Here is a 17,619-nt window from a genome sequence, read left to right on the forward strand (position 1 = left end):
GCCATCAAAAAGAACGATTTCACAACATTTGCAGCAACATGGACGGGACTGGAGGAGATAATGCTAAGTGAAATAAGTCAAGCAGAGAAAGATAATTATCATATGGTTTCACTCATTTATGGAACATAGGAAATAGGAAGATCGGTAGGAGAAGAAAGGGAAGAATGAAGGGGGGGTAAACAGATGGGGGAATGAACCACGAGAGACTATGGACTCTGGGAAACAAACTGATGGCTTCAGAGGGGAGAGGGGTGGGGGACTGGGATAGGCCGGTGATGGGTGTTAAGGAGGGCATGTATTGCATGGTGCACTGGGTGTTATATGCAAATAATGAATTATGGAACATTACATCAAAAACTAAGGATGTACTGTATGGTGACTAACTTAATAAAAAATTATTATTAAAAAAATGAGGATAGGTTAAGGGATATCTTGGATAACATCAAGTAAATAAACATAGGGGTCCCAGGAGGAGAAGAGAGAGAGAAAGGGGAAAAAAAATTATTTGAGGGGTGCCTGGGTGGCTCAGTTGGCTTTTGATTTTGGCTCAGGTCATGATCTCAGGGTTGTGAGATTGCACCCTGTGTTGAGCTCCACACTGGGCATGGAGCCTGCTGAAGATTCTCTCTCTCCTTTTCCCTTTGCCCCGCCAGCCCCCCTAAAACAAAACAACAACAAAACAACAACAAAACAACAACAACAACAACAAAAACAACAAAATTTCCCTAACCTGGGGAAGGAAACAAACATCCAAGTTCAGGAAGTACGGAGAGTGCCAAACAAGATGGACCCAAGAAGGTCTGCACCATGACACACCATCTATTGTGAAAGATGAAGGATAAGGAGAGAATTTTAAAAGCAGCAAGAGAGAGGACACTAGTAACATACAAGGGAGACCCCTATAAGACTATCAGCTGATTTTTTCAGCAGAAACCTTGCTGGCCAGGGGCCCCTGGGTGGCTCAGCCGTTAAGCGTCTGCCTTCTGCTTAGGTCATGATCCCAGGGTCCTGGGATCGAACCCAACATCGGGCTCCCTGCTCGGCGGGAAGCCTGTTTCTCCCTCTCACACTCCCCTTGCTTGCGTTCCCTCTCTCACTGTCTCTCTCTGTCCAATAAACTAAAAAATAAAAAAAAATAAAGTCAGATGATGAGTAACCTTAATGACATCTGCTAAGTCCCTTTAAAAAAAAAAAAAAAGAAAAGAAAGAAAGAAAAGAAACCTTGCTAGCCAGAAGAAAGTGGCATGATATATTCAAAGTGCTGAAAGGGAAAAACTTACAACCAAGAATATTCCGCCCAGCAAGGTTATCATTCAAAATTGAAGGAGAAATAGAGAGTTTCCCAGATAAAGAAAAGTTAAATGAGTTTATTACCATAAAACTGGCCTTACAAGAAACATTTAAGGAACTCTTTAAGTGGAGAATAAAAGACCATAGTTAGAAGAATTATGAAAGGAAAAAAATTCACTGGCAAAAGCAAATACACAGTAAGGGTAGTAGAGCAATCGCTTATAAAGCTAATATGAAAGTTAAAAGACAGAAGTAGTAAAATTGATTATATCTAAAAAAATTAGTTAAGGGGACTCACAAAATAAAAAGATATAAAACATAACAACATATACATAAAAGATTAGGGAGGGTAAAGAAGAAGTTCTTTTAGAATGTGTGTGAACTTAAGTGACCTTCAATTTAACATCGACTGCTTTATACTTAGGGTGTCACATAGGAACCTCGTGTAACCACAGACCCTGTAACAGATACACGCAAAATAGAGAGAGAGCCAAACATAACGCTAATGAAAGTCATCAATCACAAAGAAAGATAGCAAGAGAAAAAGAACCAGAGAAGAACCACAGAAACAACTAGAAATCAATAAACAAAATGACAAGAAGTACACACTTATCAATAGTAACTTTAAATGTAAATGGTCTAAGTGTTCTAATCAAAAGACAGAGGGTGGCACACAATGGATTAAAAACTGAGACCCATCTATATGCTGCCCAGAAGAGACTCACTTCAGACCTAAAGATAAATACAGACTCAAAGTGAGAGGCTAGAAAAAGATATTCCATGCAAATAGAAGAGGGGGGAAAGCCGGGATAGCTGTCCTCATATCAGATAATTATATCAGCAATACTTATATCAAAATACTTTAAAACAAAGGCTGTAACAAGAGACAAAAACAGGGTATTACGTAATGATAAAGGGATCAATCCAACAGCAGGATTTAACACTTGTGAATATCTACGTACACAACGTCAGAACACCGAGATACACAAAGCAGGTATTAATAGACATAAAGGGAGAAACTGACAGTAAAAAATAAGAGGCTTTAACACCCACCTACATCAACGGATAGATAGCCAGGCAGAAAATCCTTCAGGAAACAGTGTCTTTGAAGGACACATTAGATAACCAGATGGACTTAAGAGATATATACAGAACATTCCTTCCAAAACCAACAGAATACATATTCAAGAATACATGGAACATTCTCCAGGACAGATCACACATTAGACCACCAAACCAGTCTCAACAGATTTAGGAAGACTGAAATCATATCATGCATCTTTTGGGACCCTGACAGTATGAAATTAGAAATCAATTATAAGAAAAAACACGAACACATGGAGGCTAAACAACATATTACTAAACAACTAATAAGTCAATGAGGAAATCAAAGAAGAAATTTAAACATATATAAAGACAAATGAAAATGATAACACAGCAGTCCACAACCTCTGGGATGCAGCAGAAGCAGTTCTAAAGGGGAAATTTATAGTGATACAGGCCTATCTTAGGAAATAAGAAAAATCTTAAAACAACAACCAAATCTTACACCCAAAGGAACTCGAAAAAGAACAAGTAAAGCCCAAAGTTAGCAGAAGGAAGGAAATAACAAGATCAGATAAATAAATGAAATAGAGATTAAAAAAAAAAAACAATAGAAAAGCCCAATGAAACCAAGAGCTGGTTCTTTTAATAGTTAAATAAAATTAAAAAGCCATCAGCCAGACTCATTATGAAAAAGAGAGAGAGGACCCAAATAAATAAAATCAGAAACAACAGAGGAGAAGTAACAGCTGACACCACAGAAATACAAAGGAGTATAAGAAACTACTGTGAAAAATTATCTGCCAATAAATTAGACAACCTAGAAGAAATGGATAAATTCCTAGAAACATACAATCTTCCAAAACTGAAACAGGAAGAAACAGAAAATCTAAAAAGACTAATTACTAGAAACAAAATTGAATTGGTAATCAAAATATTCCCAACAAACAAAAATCGAGGACCAGATGGAATCACAGGTGAATTCTACCAAGCATTTAAAGATGAGTTAATCTCTATTCTTCTCAAAGTATTCCAAAAAATAGAAGAGGAAGAAAAGCTTCCAAATACATTCTGTGAGGCCAGCATTACCCTGATGCCAAAACCAGACAAAGATACCACACAAAAAAAGAAAACCACAGGCCAATATCCCTGTTGAACACAGATGCAAAATCCTCAACAAAATAATAGGAAAATGCATTCAATAATATATTAAAAGGACCACTCATCACAATCAAGTGGGATTTACTGCAGGGATATAAAGATGGTTCAAATATTTGCAAATCAATCATGTGTTACACCTCAATTAACAAAATGAAGGATAAAAATCATATGATCATCTGAATAGATACAGAAATAGCATTTGACAAAATTCAATATCTGTTTATGATAAAAAATGGGGTTAGAGGAAACGTACCTCAACCTAATACAGGCCATATATGAAACCCACAGCTAATGTCATCCTTGACAGTGAAAAACGGAGAGCATTCCCTCTAAGATCAGGAACAAGACAAAGACGTCCACTCTCACCACGTCTTTCCACAAAGTACTGGAAGTAAGTCCTAGCCACAGTAATCAGATAAGAAAAAGAAAAGGCGTCCAAATTGGTTGAAGAAAGAAAGAAGACCACTGTCTTTAGAAAGAAGACTGTCACTACTTGCAGATGACATGATACTATACATAGAAAACCCTAAAGACCACCAAAAAATGACTACATTAAATAAATTCAGTAAAGTTGTAGGATACACAAAATATATAGAAATCTGTTGCATTTCTATATACTAATAACAAAGTAGCAGAAAGAGAAATTTAGAAAACAATTCCATTTATACTTGCACCAAAGCAATAAAATACCTAGGAAAACTCAGTCAAGGAGGTGAAAGACCTGACCTCTGAAAATTATAAAACACTGATGAAAGAACTTGAAGACACAGAAACAAATGAAAAGACCACAATCATCAAATATCCATATTACCCAAAGCAATTACAGATTCAATGCAATCCCTATTAAAATACCAATTGTATTTTTCACAGAACTAGGACAACTAATAGTAAAATTTCTATGGAACCACAATTGACCCCAAATAGCCAAAGCAATCTTGAGAAAGAACAAAGCTAAAGGTATCCCAATTTTAGCTTTCAAGATATACTACGAAGCTATAATAATCAAATCAGTATGGTACTGGTACAAAAATAGAGGATGGATAGAATAGAGAGCCTAGAAAGAACCCACACTTATATGGTCAACTAATGGACAAGAAAGGAGGCAAGACTATTTAATGGGCAAAAGACAGTCTCTTCAATAAATGGTGCTGGGAAAACAGAGAGCTACATACAAAAGAATGAAACCGAACCACTTTCTTACATCATACACAAAAATTAATTCAAAATGGATTAAAGCTCTAAGTGTCAGACATGAAACCATAAAATTCCTAGCAGAAAACATAGGCAGTAATCTCTTTGACATTGGCCTTAGCAACGTGTTTATAGATATGTCTCCTGAAGCAAGGGAAACAAAAGCAAAAATAAGCTATTGGGATGACACCAAAATAAAAAGCTTCTGCACAGAAAAGGAAATCATCATCAACAACAAAACAACTAAACAACAAAACAACAACAACAGAAGTGGGAGAAAATACTTGCGAATGACGTATCCAATAGAGGGTTAGTATCCAAAATATATAAAGAACTTTCACAACTCAACACTACAAAAGCAAATAATTCAATTAAAAAATGGGCAGAGGACCTGAACAGACACATTTCCAAAGACATCCCGATGGCCAACAAGCATATGAAAAGATGCTCAGCATAGCCCATCAGCAGGGAAATGCAAATCAAAACCACAATGAGAGATCGCCTCATCCCTGTCAGAACGGCTGCGATCGAACAGACAAGAAACAACAAGTGTTGGCGAGGATGCGAAGAAAAAGGAGCCCTTGTTCACTGTGGGTGGGAACGCAAGCTGGCACAGCCACTGTGGGAACCAGTATGGAGGTTCCTCAAAAAGTTAAAAATAGGAATATCACATTATCCAGTAATTCCACTAGTAGGTATTTACCTAAAGAAAATGAAAACGCTAGGGGCACCTGGGTGGCTCAGTCGGTTAAGCGTCTGCCTTTGGCTCAGGTCATGATCCCAGGGTCCTGGGATGGAGCCCTTCATCCGTCTCTGTGCTCAGCAGGGAGTCTGCTCGCCTTCTGCCTCTGCCCAGCCCCCCACCTCCACTCGTCCTCTTTCGCTCTCTCAAATAAATAAAAAATCTTAAAAAAAAGAAAATGAAAACATTCAAAAAGATACAGGCACCCCTATGTTTACTGCAGCATTATTTACATTAACCAAGATGTAGGGGCGCTCTAAGTGTCCACCAATGGATAAAGGAGAATATTACTCAGTTATAAAAAATATAACACGGATGCACCTAGAGGGTATTATGCTAAGTGAAATAAGTCAAAGAGAAAGACAAATACATATGATTTCACTTAAAAACAAAACAAACAAAAAGCAGAACAGACTCACAAATACAGAGAAACGATGGTTGCCAGAGGGGGAGGGAGGCAGAGTGGGTAGGGGAAGTGGGAGACACGGACTTCCAGTTAGGGACTGAATAGTCACGGGAGGAAAGGCACGGCGTGGGGAATACGGTCAGTGGCACGGCGCAGTGCTCTATGCTGTCGACGTGAGCTCACTTGCGGTGAGCACCGCGTAACACACGGCTGTTGAATCAGTGCTTACCCCCGAAACTAACGTAACACTGTGTGTCAACCAGGCCTCAATAATAATTTTTAAAAAAGAATAAAGACAGAGGTTTAAAGGAGATTCTGTCTTCCCAGAGAGTAATTTCTTTAAAAAAGGGGGCGGATTAAGTAAGAGTCCCCTCACACTTTCTCCCACCTTCTGATTTGATTTTCTTATTTAATTTAATTAATTAATTTGACAGTGAGAGAGCGAGAGAAAGCACAAACAGGGGGAGCAGGAGAGGGAGAGGGAGAAGCAGTCTCCCCACGGAGCAAGGAGCCTGATGTGGGACTCGATCAGAGCGGAAGGCAGATGCTTAACCTTAACCTACCGAGCCACGAGCCACGTTGGCACCCCTCCCACCTCCTGATTTCAGGGAGTTTCATTATTATTCGGCACTTCACAGTGTCTGCAGGGCCCCTCCCGATCCCTCCACTGCAAACAGTGTTCCTTCAGCCAAGATGTTCTTCCAGAGCCCCCACTCTCTCTGTGCAGCTCACGTTTGTTGAATGATAAAGGAAGATGCTTTTGGCAAACCAAGAATGTTTTCCAAATAATATTTCTTCATACAAAACCCAAACTCAATTGATGGGTACACTTGTTCTTTCGGTAGAATGTTAGGATTAAAAGGCACCCCAGACGTCGCCCAGGAAAATCCTCTTTTCCTGATGAGGAAAAACATCTCAACACGCTAAGCGACCAAAGGTGACAAAACGGAACACAGGGGTGGTGTTCACAGCTGGTGCCCCTTCCTCCCACAAATCAGGCAACCGCGTCTTGCTGAACCTGACCTGCCACAGGTGTGTGAGCCAAGCTCCGCTCTCTGCAGTGAAAACTAGCAGAACCACAGTCTGATGAAGAAGGACGAGGCCGGAGCCAGGGCTGTGCAGGAAGTGCCACCTTGGTTCAGCGGGCCCTTTACCAGCCCGGGGCAGACGGGAGGCCTGATCTCCCACAGGCCCAGGCGAAACTTCTGGATCCGTGAAATGGGAAATGCCTGTTGTTTTGACTTCAGGCTTTATCAGATAGAAGATTAAGCATCTGCCTTCGGCTCAGGGCGTGATCCCGGCATTATGGGATCGAGCCCCACATCAGGCTCCTCTGCTAGGAGCCTGCTTCTTCCTCCCCCACTCCCCATGCTTGTGTTCCCTCTCTCGCTGGCTGTCTCTACCTCTGTCGAATACATAAAATCTTAAAAAAAAAAAAAAAGAAGAAGATTAAATAGATGGGCTGTCCCTGGCGAGTGAAGACCCCTGGTTTCCTGTCCCCTCACCCTTCTCCTTGACCAGGAACTCCAGGCGGCACAATGGAGCCACGAGGGCCACGCTCTGCAGCCCCCCGGGGCACCACACAGTAGCGCACCCTCCCTGAGCTCTCCGCTTCCGGGCCTCAGCTGCTTCATCTGTACAGACGGGGTGACACGGCCCGATGCGCAGCGGCCCCGAGAGGCTAAGCCCAGACTGTGTACGTGCTGCTCGCCGCGGTGCCCGGCACACTGTAAGAACGACCAACGGCTGCTACGGACGGACTCCGGGAGGCCGGTTCTTTAGAACCATGCGAGAGTGTCAGGCATCTCTGATTTGAAGCTCAGGACCGTGGAAATGTCAAGGGGAGAGGGAGCGCAGAAATGGGAATGTTCGCATGTTTTCGTATGCCGTGCGGTTTGGGGAGATTAAGTCACGTCACTGTCCCTTCACGAACACGTTTCTGGTGGACACAGGGCTGGCGAGGCAAAGACTGACCGGTACGAGAAAGGCCTGCTGACAGAGAGCCGGGCAGTCAGTGGAAAGGTCGCTGGCTGTGGAGGATGGTTATTGGTTTGTACCGTAACTTGGCTCAGTTTGCAGCGAAAAGCTCATAAGAAAAATGCATTTCCTTAAAGACACTATAATAACAGATCTTTTCTCCTTGAAGCTTCAGAAGACTCTAAGACCGTCTACTCTAGCTCTTCTCGGAAAGCAGTTTCCCTGGAAGTCAGCCCAAGGTGTTGCTAGTGCAGCTCTAAGGACAAAGCACGTCCAAGCTTGTGTTTCTTTATTCCCTCCCCGCTCCCCTCGGCAGAGCTCTGAGCTGCGTGGAGGGGCACGAAGCCAGGGCTGGTGCTGAGAAGTTCAGGCCCCGCTCTTCAATCATGCTTCCATCCGCAGACAAGGTCAGGGCTGGGGACAGGGCACCCAGCCAGGTCAGCGGCCTCCTGCTCTTGGGACCTCACCAAGTTTCTTGGCGGCCACCTTGACGGAGGCCGGACGTGGGCCCAGCAGACAGGCCCAGAGCGCCCTTCCCCACCCCCACCGCACTGCGTCTGCTGGAAGGCACTTGGCCTCAGCTGTCCCACCGCCTGGATGAAGGCGAGTCCAGCAAAGGCTCCTCGCTGCCCCACCCCGACGCCAACTGAGGCATTCTGTACCAGGCGAAAGGAGGGGGGAGAGGAACCCACTTGAAGAGCCGTCAAAGCCTGGGTCCACTTGCCAAAACTTTCAGGAACTGCGAGCCCCACCTAGAGAAGGAAGCGAATTGAACGAGATTCCCTTAATTGCTTCTCCTCCCGGTTTTCACAGCCCTTGTTTCTCAACCACCTGCAGAGATGAGACTGAGTGGAAGGAGTGTCCGGCTACCCCAGATCGATGTGTCATGGCTTCCTCTGCTCTCCTGACCTCTGTTTCTTCTCCCTGGGCATTTTCTCCTTTTCCTCTCCTTCTTATTCCCCACTCCAGGAGGTCTCAGGCTGTGCTCATTCCCTGAGGTGTGGTTAGGGGGCTCTGAAGGGGTGGGGGCAGGAAGACACCCAGTCTGCAACTCATATCAGCTTTTGCTTTCCAACATTTTAAGCTCTTTAAGCTCTTACCTACCAGTGGAGAAGGTAAAGGAAGGGGATTCTCAGTGTGAGCCAAATGTCTCAGAGTAGGAGGTGTAGGCCTTCCTCTACCCCTAGATTAGAAAATGAGACTCCCTCGGGCTGAAGGAAGGAGGGAAAAGAGATCTATGGGTCTGACCAGGGGTCCAAGTCTCCCTTTTTTTTTTTTTTTTTTTTTTAGCAGAACATGGAGAAGGAGCAAGACTCTAAAGGGAAGTACCCACTCTGAGGACATGGGTTTGCTGGGACTGAAGGGGTTCCAGAGACATAGGGCTTTCAGCGCTAAAACCAGAACACCCCAGACAAAGCAGGAGGGTTGGCTAACTCACAGTACACATCCAGGCAGATAAGACCATGAGGGGCTTTGCAAAAGATTCCTGCTCCCCAAGTAAGGCCTGAAGATGGGATGCCATGAATAGGAAAGGGGGATGTCTCAAGGGCAGCCTGTGTGAACTAATGCTCGGGGACACCTGAAATCTCCTATAAGGCCATGGGGGAAGAGCCCAAGAATAACAGCCGACATTTCCTGCCAGTCCAGTGTAATGGGAGCTCCAAGTCAGAAACTAGGTTGAGAACCATGATACAGTATTTCCCACATATCCGAGTATGTGACTGAGATTCACCCCCATGCGGAAGCCAGTCCAAGATGACACACAGAGGCCGATAGCCAGAGCACCATGAGACTCCAGCTTGTAGCAGAACGTGCGTTAGTGACTGGGGCACTGATGTGGCTTTTATTCCCTCAACCACTGGGATTCACACCTTCCAGGTTTTATTTGATGAATGCATCCTTTAGTCCCTGGCCAACAATCACTTCTTCCTCCCAACCAGTCTCCATGTCTAGGACAATGACAACCGGGGGACGACAGCTGAGGAATGTCCTCCCAGTCACTGTCTTGCTTAGAAGGGTATGGAAGAGAGGAGGGGAAGGCATGGGTTCAGAGGTGGGCATTCGGAGCCCTCTGATAATAACTGTCCCAGAAGCAGTCCAGATAGAGAGATGACACGAAGAAACCTTCTTTCCGCCGTGAGGAAGATTAGGTTTGGGATAGGAGCTACTTAATGGTTTAATTCCATTTCCCACACTAAATGAATTTGGGAAATGTTGAAACTATAATCTTTAAATTTTTTAAAGTTTTTACGTAAACTCCAGTTAACATACAGTGTAAAATATTAGTTTCAGGTGTACAATATAGTGATTCAACACTTCATACAACACCCAGTGTTGTCACGTGTCATCACATGTGCCCTCCTTCATCCCATCACCTATGGGGGTTGGGTTGAATAACGTTTACATTTCTTAAGCAATTAGGGTAATGCTGAGAACTGGGACTGTGAAAGTTCTATCTTCGATTCTAAACCGCCTCCTCCAACCCAGCCCCCACCCTGGCTGGGAATCACAGATGACGGCGAGCCCAGCCTCGGTGGCCAAGCAAGCATGGCGCCCACAGCAGACACGAGCCTGCAGATGGGAAGGACACAGGAATCCATCTGCAGTTGCCACAGCCCCACATCGAACACTATTTATCAGAGCGGTGTTTTCATGTGTCACCTGCTTCCTTATTTATGAGGAAATTGGATTTTGCTAACTTCAAAGGGAGTTTTCACAGAAGACCAAAGTTAAAAACACAGGCCATCTCCCTCAGCATGTTGCCCGTGCAGCTAGAGCGTGCCGTGACGAGAAGGCACAAAGAGCAGTAAGGGGTTGCTTCCCGTCCTACAGGATGCTCAGACTTGTGAACAGTCTTAGAGTAGAGCAAATGGCGATTCCTTGCAACAGATGACCTTTGAACCAGTGTTGCTGGAAAAGCCCCGGTTGCCTTTGATAGGCAGTGATACAACGGCCCAGGCCTGCTGAAGACGGGAGTGAAGAAGAAAATGAGCCCTAGGTGCAGAAGAGAGGGGCCAGACTGCTGTGCGGGGCATGTTTCTGCAACCTCAGACCACAGTCAGTTCTTGTCTCCCGGTCACGGGTTTGGATCTGAACGCTAACTTTCCCTCACCATCACCCTTCGTGAGGGGAAAGCTTGGGCATCATTCTGGACTAGGGGGACTGGCAGGGCCGCTCTTAGCAATTCAACTGCCTCCAACAAGTCACTAGCGCGGTGGCCCTGGGAAGAGAAAGGTATAATCTGAGGACTTCCCTGTGGATGTGGATACACTTCTAACTGAGCAGGTGCATGAATAACCTCTGGAGCTCAGCCCTACTCCAAGTGCGTAGGAAAGAATCGGCGTGCTCATCGCTTAGTGGGCTGGCGATCATGATAATGACTTCCATTTCTTCAGTACGTACCCCTACGTGCAGGCACGACGCGGAGAGCTTTGCAAACATGACCTATTTAATTACCTATAATAATCCTGGGGAACAGGCATTGTTGTACCCAACCTGTCTAGCTACATGGTAGACATCCAATATCTGGTGAATGAGCGAGTAAGCAAAAGTAACGAACCCTCTCCTTCCCTCACAAGAGAAACACACACGGAGCATGTGCTGAGCCAGACGGCATGTTACGGTATATGTACGACTTAGTGGACCCTCTCACTGCCTATGAGGTAGGTTTAAAAATTTGCTTTATATATGGGGTCTGTCCAATGTCACACAGTAAGTGGAGAAGCTGTAATTCAAGCCCAGACCTGTCTGCCTTCTTCCTACTTTATCAAACTGCTAGGAAATGGGTATAGGGTCCAGATCCAAGGAAGGGGGAAGGGGAGGAAGGAGGAGTTCTCAGAAGATGTGGATAAATGTTGGGGTGCCTGGGTGGCTCAGTGGGGTAAGCAACTGACTCTTGATTTGGGCTCAGGTTATGATCTTAGGGTCCTGGGATCGAGCCCTGCATCAGGCTCCCTGCTCAGTGGGGAGTCTGCTTGTCTCCCTCTCCCTCGGCCTCGTCCCCTGCTCACAACCACACACGCTCTCTCTGAAATAAATTAATAAATCTTAAAAAAAAAGATGTGGATAAATGTCTTCCAGAAAAAAAGGGAGAGCTAAAGTGTAAGGAGAAGAGGCTTGCAGAAGGAAGCCGGGGACTTGGAACCATTAACAAGAGGGGAGACCTCGTCCTTCCCAGGATCCAAATGTTCCACACCCTTCTGCCGTAGAAGCACAGAACTGACTTCCATGTTGGCCAAGGAATGGGACAGATCTACCTACAGTTCTGCTTAAAAGGTAGGCCAGGGCAGCTCACACCATGTAAGGTGGTGTGCTTGTCTATCTCCAGTGTCTCAGTGACACTTGTGAAGGCAAAGGAGAGAAAAAGACACAAGGCAGAGGAGAAAAAGCACTGTCCACTGTGTGACCCTGGCTGAGGTTTTCGAGCCCTCTGGACCCCAGATTCTGCTATAATGAGGGGAGGGGGCCCCATGATCTGTACAGTTCTAGGGTCTGAGTTCTTATCCTGTGGAAGGAGTGCCCTAGTGGACTGAGAAATCCACTTGGAATCCTGGTGCTGGGTAACCTTGTATTTGTGCTTCCATGGCCAGGGACCTCCTTTAGGGTAACACCTCTCATTTGCTCCCAGAGGGGGAGGCTGACTTAAGGGACTGGTGAGTTTGGGGGGAGGGGCAGAGTTCAGGCTGGCTCAGCCCTCTGTCATTCTCTCTGGGATCCACCTGTTACTGAGAGCACACCTTCTCCGCTCGTAGGAGGTAAGCTGACAGGAGAAACCCCCCGAGGCAAGGCTATACTGTTGGCTGGGCCTGGGAGAGGGTGAGCTGGTCTCTGTTTCAGGAATGAAACATTAATAAGCTGTTCCTACAATGCATCTTCTGACACGTTCCTTAGGTACTCTTAGGTGATTTTTTAAATGTTTTAATGCATTTTTAAATTATTTTTACTTTTATTTTTGAAGATTTTATTTATTTACTTATTTTAGAAAGAGAGAGTATGTGTGTATGAGCAGGGGAAAGGGCATGGGGAGAGGGCGAGGGACAAGCAGACTCCGCACTGAGCACAGAGCCCGATGTGGGACTTGATCCCAGGACCCTTAGATCAACACCTGAGCCCAAACCAAGAGTCTGACGTTCAACCAACTGAGGCCAGGAGCCCCTTAACACATTTTAAAGGCTTTATTTTTAAGTAATCTCTACACCCAACATGGGGCTCAAACTTACAACCCTGAGATCAAGTCACACGCTCCACCAACTAAGCCTAGCCAGGCGCCCCTCAAGGTTTAGTCTTTATCTGCTTGACTCTTATGTCTCTCGGTTGTTCAGAACTTGGACAAGGAAGAAGGAATGATTTATTAGGTCTCTAGAGAAATTTCAACACTCAGCTCTGTTGCTTTCCTCCTGTCCCAGAGCAGGCTGCCATTAAACTTCTCTGAACCGAAGTACACCATCTATTAAAAGAAAAAAAAAGGAAGAAGGATAATAATCATACCACCGTCACAGGATTATTTGTGAGGCTGGAGATGGTAAATACATAGATAGCATAGCACCTGGTGCACGCAGGTGCCCAGTAAGTGGAGGTATTCTTGGCTTCAGGAATTATACACTACGGAGAGTCAAAGTTATTAATGCCTAATACTCGGTCGCCTCTCAGGAGGGTTTTCTGATTAGCCGAGGGCTGCATGCACAGCTGACCTTCCCTTCCCCATGGTGATGCAGTCATTCACTCAACGAATTGCCTCTCTGAGACGGCGGAAGAATTTCAAGTTGGGAAGGACCTCAGAGCGCAGCCTAAGATGGCAGCTGTTCACCGGGCCTCACTGCAGAAGGAGGAGAGGCTGCTAAGGCCCACTTGGGGAAGAGGGCTTCAGGGCCTCACCCTCCTGAGCCCTGACCCTTGCAACACACCCACAGCAGGTGGGAGCTGGGCTCCAGAGAGGCTGCTCCCAAGACGGCACATAAAGCCAGGCCCCTACACACAGCAGGCTCAGAGCCAGGCACCAGGAAACATGAGCATACAGTTAGTTTTCTTGCAGACAGTCGGGGGCCCCTGACAAATAGGTGTCTCAATTCCTTTCTATCTAAAGCCAGGGTAGTAGCATTTGCCACCAAACAGCTGGGCTGTGAGGATTACCATCATCTATAAATGGGCCTTAATGCAAACTATCATATTGACACACATGTTAGCTTCTTCCTAAAACATGCACACTTGGGGGCACCTCTCCAGGGTGCCTCACCATCAGCTGGCTTCCCCCAGAATAGCTGGGGAGTGGCAGGACCCAGAGCCACTGCTGTTCCTGGGAGAACGGCCGTCTGGACGTGAAGACGCCATTACGGCAACGTCAGCTACCAAGAGCACTGTGTCCTTTTCAGAAACTTCACATCGTGTTCATAATCCAGTCAGAGAAGTTGCACAATATTCATTACTTTTTTTTTTTTTTCCTGATTTGTACGGGCTGCCCTGGGGAGAGAAGGGAAGTCACTGGAGATCTGCCAGTTGGCTTGGGATGAACCAAAACCTGACAGAGACGGGTCACCGAGTGTCTTTGCTATTGATGGGACTAGGAGAAAAGGATCATTGAAACCGAGTTAACTGCAAGGAAAGCCAGCCGTGGGGAGAGAAGGCTTTGAGATATTACAAAATCAAGCCTGCCACAAAGGCTTGGAAGACAGAGCCCAACATTTTGAGCGCTGAAAAACGGGACTGGCAGGCAGTGTGGGTGGCGGGGGTGGGCTATGAAGCAGGGAGGGGAGGGGGTGTGTTTTCCAAGCAGCGGTGGGTTTTTCTTTGCCCTGGACTGGACAAGATCATCTGCGGCCTTTCTGAGCAGTGTATCTGTTAGGAAGACAGGAAGCTACGGCCATTTCTGATCCACTTTGTGTCTCATACCCAATAGACGCCAAAGGACCGTAGGCTGGTAGCTGTAGGGCCTGCACGAAGGCAGACAGGAGCGTCTTGTCTCTCCTCCAGGGGCTGAGCAGGGCACGGGCAGGGATGCCCACGGCGGAGGAGGGACGTGCGGTGCTGGGCGTCACACAGCTCTCCACTCGTGAGACTGACAGAGGTGACTGGCGTCTCACCAGCATCTGGTCACCAGTCATTTCATGCATTTGCTCCCAGGGCTGCGTGACAGCAGCCCTGGGAGCACCGCGGCAAGGGGACGCAGCTGGATGGCCCCGCACATGCTCCGTGCACCCACAGCCCTCGGAGGCTGGAGATCCAGGCCACATAAACCACCGCTCGTGGCTCCTTGTGATCCCAGGCCAAGTCCTCAGCACAGAGGAGAAGTACGATGTGCAAAAAGCCAGAAAAGCACGCAGTTCACTCTCTCCCCACTCTGTGATGCGGCAGCGCGGCCTCCGCAGAGCCCACCTCTCGGCTGGGCACCAGGAGGACCCAAAAGCCGCATTCTCATTCTGCAGGAGCTCAGGAAGGTGGAGGGATTCACCCCCGTGCCACGAGGCAGGCAGGAGCCACCTACTGCTGCACCTGACTAGGGCCGCCTTTACCCAGGAGCTCCTCGCAGGAGTCTGGAGGGGAAACCGTCACTCTCCAAGCGTTCGCCCTCGGCCCACAGCTCTCTTCCCACGCCCATCCCCACTTCCGCTGCGAGAACAAAGCACTGAAGAGGAATGCGAGGCTCCACATGATTAAAAGACGGCAAATTAAACAAGAGCCAAATAGTCAACAGAAGTAAAATGTTAATTAAGACAAGAATAACTGCAGTTGAACAACAGAGCCAACCCACAGCGACTCTGGTGGTAGGCACACAGCGAAGTGTTCTTTCCTGTTTGCTAAGCCCGGCTTGGCGAGCGCACATTCACAAGCTTGCAGTGTTCCCAGGCAAAGCGTCGGCAGCCTGACGTCTTGACAGAGTAATGAATTTGAGTCCGCAGGAAACGAAGTAAAACACCAATTTTAGTTCATAAATGGCGCATTTTAGTAAGCACACTATGTACTTTACTGATTAGTTAGTAGCTCTTGGTTGTAGGCGAAAATGAAAACCCATGCAATTTTGCCATTTGCCTATAAGAATTGAAGAAAGAACATTCTGGAATGTTCAGGTCAGTTTGGAACCATCCGGAAGAGTCTTATGGCCCACCAGTGGGTTTCAAACCTAGAGGAACACTGATCTATAACATCAGAGTTAGGCTAGATATCTGTGTCATCAATGGACAAGAGATGCACGCTTCGGGAGACATTTCCATGAGGACCTGTGTGTGGATACCATAAGAAATAAGAGGTGTGTCATTCCTGCCATTGCGTCAGCCTGCAGAGCCCCACAGGGGAACTTCTCAGTCAGGCTCCTGGTACGTGCTGGGAGGGAGGGGGAGGCCACAGAATCTCCTTGATGGAAATCTCTGAGAACAGCCAGCCCAGCCTCCCAGAAGCTTTGACACTGACTTGCCTGAGGGGAAAAGGTGGGCCCTGACCACTCCCCCCCCAACAAGCCTTTTCTGGATCTGTAATTGCATGATTCATCCTTCACCCTTTTCAATGCCCCTACACCTGTCCTGTCCTCCACAAAATCTGCCCTGTAAAAGCTTTTGCTCAACTGTCAGCAAACGGACGTGTGACGGACGCCGGAGAGATCTACCACAGACAGTACTTGCGACTGCCTCTCCCCCTGCTTAGCAATACATACTGGGGAAGGGCTTGGGTCCTGGAGGCAAAGCAGCTACGGGTTTCAACCTAGTTCTGCTCCGAGCTGCGTGCCCTCTCAAGCCTCATCTATGAATTGGAGATACTATCTCAAAGGGCTGTGGGGAAAACGAACAACTGATGTGAGGGCAGGGCGAGTGCTCAGCATACAGCCGGCAACGCAGGGAGCGCCAAACAGCCCACGGCTACTGCTGCCCTTGTCAGCGGGTGACCTCCCGCGGGCGCTCTCCGCTCTCAGCCAAACGCGATGTCTTCATGAACCTCTCCTCATTTCTACGCCCCCCTTCGCGAACTGCGTAGTCCCGTGCCAGCGCCCACGCACGCACCTCTCCGCACTGCTACCCAAAAGTCTCAGGCGAACGCCTCCTACTGCTCCCGCATCTCTCAGGCTGGCTAGCTTGTCAGCTCGCTGTGTATTGGCTCTGTCACCACAGTCCCCTTCCCCTTTATGCCCGGGTTCAGACGGTTGGAATACAGCATAAACGAGCACCCAGTTGTTGGATAAATAAATGTGGGAGGTGTACCCGTGTGATTTTTTCAGGTATACACATATTTGTATTTATGACGGAGAGACAAGCGATGAGACATGATGACACGCGGGGTTTGGTCTCCCAGTCTGCAAGTGAGTTACTGCGCAGCCTTAGGCCGGGTGTCTATAAAACGCAGCCAACTGCCACCTGCCTCCCTCCCGGGGCTGGCCAAGATGGATCGGGCTTTGAAGCAGCAGGGCTGAAACACGACCAGCGCCTTGATGTTAAGTGAAGAAGAGTATCTGGGTTCTGACGGGAACAAATGGGTCTCATTCTCTTTTAGCATTTCCCAGCTCCGATTGCACCAAACCAGGCCAATAAAATAGGCCTCGGCACTTTTAAATCAGATTTCCAGAAATCTTCCCCCAGGAACTCATGACAGTGCCAGGAGATTTTTCAAAAGGCTAATCTAAATTCCTTCTCACTTTAGGCTCCTTTCCCTTTGTCTTCTGCCAAATGAGATCACCAACAGCTCTGACCACAATTATACGGTGATTATCTTTATTCTTAAGATCTGTATTTCACTGTTTTCCAGTAGGTGATTTAGACTAGAGGCGACTGTTTCCTCCCTATCAGAATTCACATCAAGTTTTTTTCCTCTTCCTTCTCCATGCTTCCAC

At 46.7% G+C, this 17,619-nt stretch overlaps 1 protein-coding gene across 4 annotated transcripts in view; it reads right to left on the reverse strand.

Moving 5' to 3' along the window:
* SLC44A3 (solute carrier family 44 member 3) overlaps positions 1 to 17,619 on the reverse strand; it is a 103,074-nt gene that overhangs the window by 20,716 nt on the left and 64,739 nt on the right. The window contains exon 13 of one of the 4 annotated variants that reach the window (XM_040627006.1): positions 13,017 to 13,257. The exons of the other annotated variants lie outside the window; for them this stretch is intronic. Coding sequence (XP_040482940.1) covers positions 13,162 to 13,257 — 96 coding nt within the window. The 3' untranslated portion in view covers positions 13,017 to 13,161. Of the gene's footprint in view, positions 1 to 13,016; positions 13,258 to 17,619 lie in introns of those variants that run through there. 4 annotated transcript variants of the gene reach the window in all.

Source organism: Ursus maritimus, unplaced genomic scaffold (genome assembly GCF_017311325.1).
Source record: "Ursus maritimus isolate PB19 unplaced genomic scaffold, ASM1731132v1 scaffold_12, whole genome shotgun sequence".
NCBI classification, from domain to species: domain Eukaryota; kingdom Metazoa; phylum Chordata; class Mammalia; order Carnivora; family Ursidae; genus Ursus; species Ursus maritimus.